Source organism: Chaetura pelagica, unplaced genomic scaffold (genome assembly GCF_000747805.2).
Source record: "Chaetura pelagica isolate M959 unplaced genomic scaffold, ChaPel_1.0 scaffold387, whole genome shotgun sequence".
Taxonomy (NCBI): Eukaryota; Metazoa; Chordata; class Aves; order Apodiformes; family Apodidae; genus Chaetura; species Chaetura pelagica.
This window is the reverse complement of record NW_009954101.1, coordinates 1,787,365-1,790,544: the sequence shown is the minus strand read 5'-3', so window position 1 is coordinate 1,790,544 and position 3,180 is coordinate 1,787,365. Positions and strand designations below refer to the sequence as shown.

At 33.7% G+C, this 3,180-nt stretch overlaps 1 protein-coding gene across 1 annotated transcript; it reads right to left on the bottom strand.

Moving 5' to 3' along the window:
• Positions 1-1,905: 1,905 nt before the first annotated feature.
• On the bottom strand, positions 1,906-2,539 carry TNFAIP8 (tumor necrosis factor, alpha-induced protein 8). The gene has a single exon (XM_010002353.1). It carries the CDS (start codon positions 2,477-2,479, stop codon positions 1,979-1,981), a length of 501 nt encoding a protein of 166 aa, XP_010000655.1. The 5' UTR covers positions 2,480-2,539; the 3' UTR covers positions 1,906-1,978.
• Between the last annotated feature and the right edge of the window lie 641 nt (positions 2,540-3,180).

The window sequence follows — 3,180 nt, the reverse complement described above, 5'->3', positions numbered from 1 at the left end:
CCATTCATTTTAAACTATGCTATTTTGGAGAATCAGAACATGACTTAAAAATAGGATTTGTAAAGAAAACTGTTTCAGTTTCTACAAGTAATGCTCCTTTTTATTTACATCTCAGAGCAAAGAAGTGGGAAAGAAAACAGCTTTCTCTTTCTAGATTGGAAAAGAAATAGGTGGAGCAAATATAGAAATACAGAAACTATACTCTCAATGTGTGGGATTTTCTTCATGATACTGCATTCTGATGCATGATGTCTGGTTGAAAAAAGTACAATGTATTTTCTGTTTAAGTAAAACATGGGATGGGACCTTAAATGATGTTGCTTCAGATATCAACCTAATAATCTATTTCTTGTCAAGTTCTGGCATACTATCCTTACATCAGTTCCCTTTTGTTCCAGCCTAATAGCACAGGGATCTTCTCTTTCTGCTGGATACTAGTGGCTTATAGTTTACATTTTGAACACACATTTCCCTGGCACCTTTCTGGACTTATTCAGAGCATAGTGACCAAAGGAACATGAAAGTGTATTTTCTCTGTTAAAAATATCACTAGTAATGCTGAAGCCGTATGTCAGAGGCTGTGATGCTTTCATTGTCACTACAAGCCAAGTTTGTTCTTTTAATTTAAAATGCACGACAGGGAAAAAAAATAGGCATGGAAAGTTCAAAGTGCAAATATTCTTTGGTTTACTCATTAAAACAAAAGGACACAGCAAACAGCAAAAAAAAAAATAGCAATTAAATAAACAGCAAATTCTTTATATGCTTCCTAACAAAAAGTCTTCAGGCATTTGAAATGTATTAATTTCATACTTTTAAGTACATTACAGTGTCTCAAAAGTCACATTTTTTTTATCCCCAGAGAATAAGGCAGAAAGAAGATGAGGAAGAGAAAGAAGGATGAAAGGTGGGAGGGGAGAAAGGAAGAAAAGAATTTATTCAAGATTCCATTTTTTCCATTAGTTAAATAGTATATAATGCAATGATAAAACTTATTTCATTCTACACAAAGCAAACTGGCTTGGAAATTAATAGCAGATGATCAGACTTCCTTAATTCACATCATCATATACATCAGCCTAGAGTATAAAATACACTGACTCACACTTTTTCAAAAATAATTGTGACCTATTAGCAGGATTCTAACTATCTTATAGAATTGCACACATAAGTCACTATGTTTTACCTCATCATAGACAAAGTTAAAAATATGTACCGCAGGTGTTTTCTAGGGAATACACTTCCCCAGTCAGGCTATTTTACTGTAGCTTATTCCTCAAATAATCCCCATATAATCAAAGGAAGCAAGCATCTGTGCGGGTCTATAAGGATCTATACTTGGTAGCCTTGCAGAAGTTTTCACCACTGAGCTGGAGATGGACAAGCCTATTAAGACTCTATATGACAGCATCACGGGTATTATTTAAAACTGAATGCTTCATAAGGGCAACACTAGGAAGCTGTGATTTGTGCAGAGAGCATAAAATACTATAAATTAATCAAATATATGTATTTTACAAGTAAGTGAAGGAAATTCTACAGTGTACCATCACCATCATATTTTGTTACTAATATTACTGAACTCTGATTGTTTAGAACTAATTCTGTAAATCTATTAAATATGCAGATTGTCTAACAGCATATTGTTTTGTTTTGTGTATCTATCTTGCAAGACTCTTACTCTACTTGGACTGTTCTGTTTTATTGTCTTTATCCAGCTGTTTCTGAAGGCAAAGCACAGTAAAAGAAGTCACGTGCAGTCTTTCTTCCAGATGGAGCGTGAATGCAACAGATAGCTCATAATAAGGAATCAATTTAATAAAGATATTTTGGAAATATTTTTCATAATGTAAAACAAACAAACAAAAAATCCAAACAAGCAAAAAAACAAACTTTTTGCATGCTCCCTTATTCCTTCATAAATCAACAGTGTTCCATCTACAAATAATGCATAGGCAGTCAACTTTAATACAAGTACTTATATGTTCCCCTCATCTAGCATTTTGTTGACACCATCACAAAGTTTCTGCAAATGGAGTTTATAAGGTCCAAAGGGATTATACAAGGCAGCCAAAAATTCACAATCAGAGAAGTGATCAAACACATTGTTGACACGTCCATGTGACTTTGCAGTTAGGTGACGTTGAATGATTTCATGAAGAAGCTCTCTACAATCATTTAACAGTTTGGACAAAAAATTCCTGTCAAAGGTATAATCCACCTGATGGAAACTGACCACGGTCTTAGCCAGCTGATGAACCTTCTTCTTGAACTTCTCCATCAATGCTATTTCATCCTGATTAAACTGGTTGTTCCTGTAGAGAATTGCCAATTTGAGGACTATTTTAATGAGGTTTTTTATTATTTTCTCTGCTTCTTTTTTATTCTGTGTATATTCCTTTGTGACTCTGTAGAGCTCATCTAAAACATCACTGCTTGTATCATCGATCAAAGTAGTTGCTATTGATTTGGACACCATTTTTCCAAGGATCTTCTTCTGGGCCTGAATAGCCAGACTTTTGGAGTTGAAGACATCTGTGGCCACTGGGGGAGGGGGAAAAGAAAAAAAAAATGCTGTCAATATTTCATAACGGACATACTATGTACAGTAAATTGAGGAATATTTCCATGTCTTCCTATTCATACTAGTCCTACTAACTGCCACAAAAATAAAACAAACTTAGGTATGTAGTTGCAGAAAACCCCATCTTTTAAATCCCTAAAACTCTCTAGTCTTTATGTATATTCTTTCAGACTGCTTTACTTTTGAGAACACATAAAATGTGACAGAACTTGCTCAAAAATGGCTTAAAAGTTTCTCTCTATACATAGATAGATGGGATTTCAAACTGAGGCAATAAACCTCCCCTATTTCATCAGATGAGTTGCAAGTCTGATCCGATTCTTATATTTGTAATGAAGTATCATGACAATGACCACTGCTACTCAATTAGACATATCAATCCAGTGAATTGAGTATTGTGAAACTTTTTTCTGCTTAGTATTTTATGTGATTAGTGAATTCAGATGCCACACATATTTGATATTTTATATATACATTTAATATATTGATTTATATACATATATGTATACATTTAATTAAACCAGAAAAATCCTTTGTCGGCAAACAATACAGAGATTATTTGGATGCAATCTGAAGAAGCTAATTTTCAGAAGGAA

What these genes read in the sequence shown, in the direction of transcription:
- TNFAIP8 (XM_010002353.1), bottom strand. Translation starts at nt 2,479, where the DNA reads ATGGTGTCCAAATCAATAGCAACTACTTTGATCGATGATACAAGCAGT.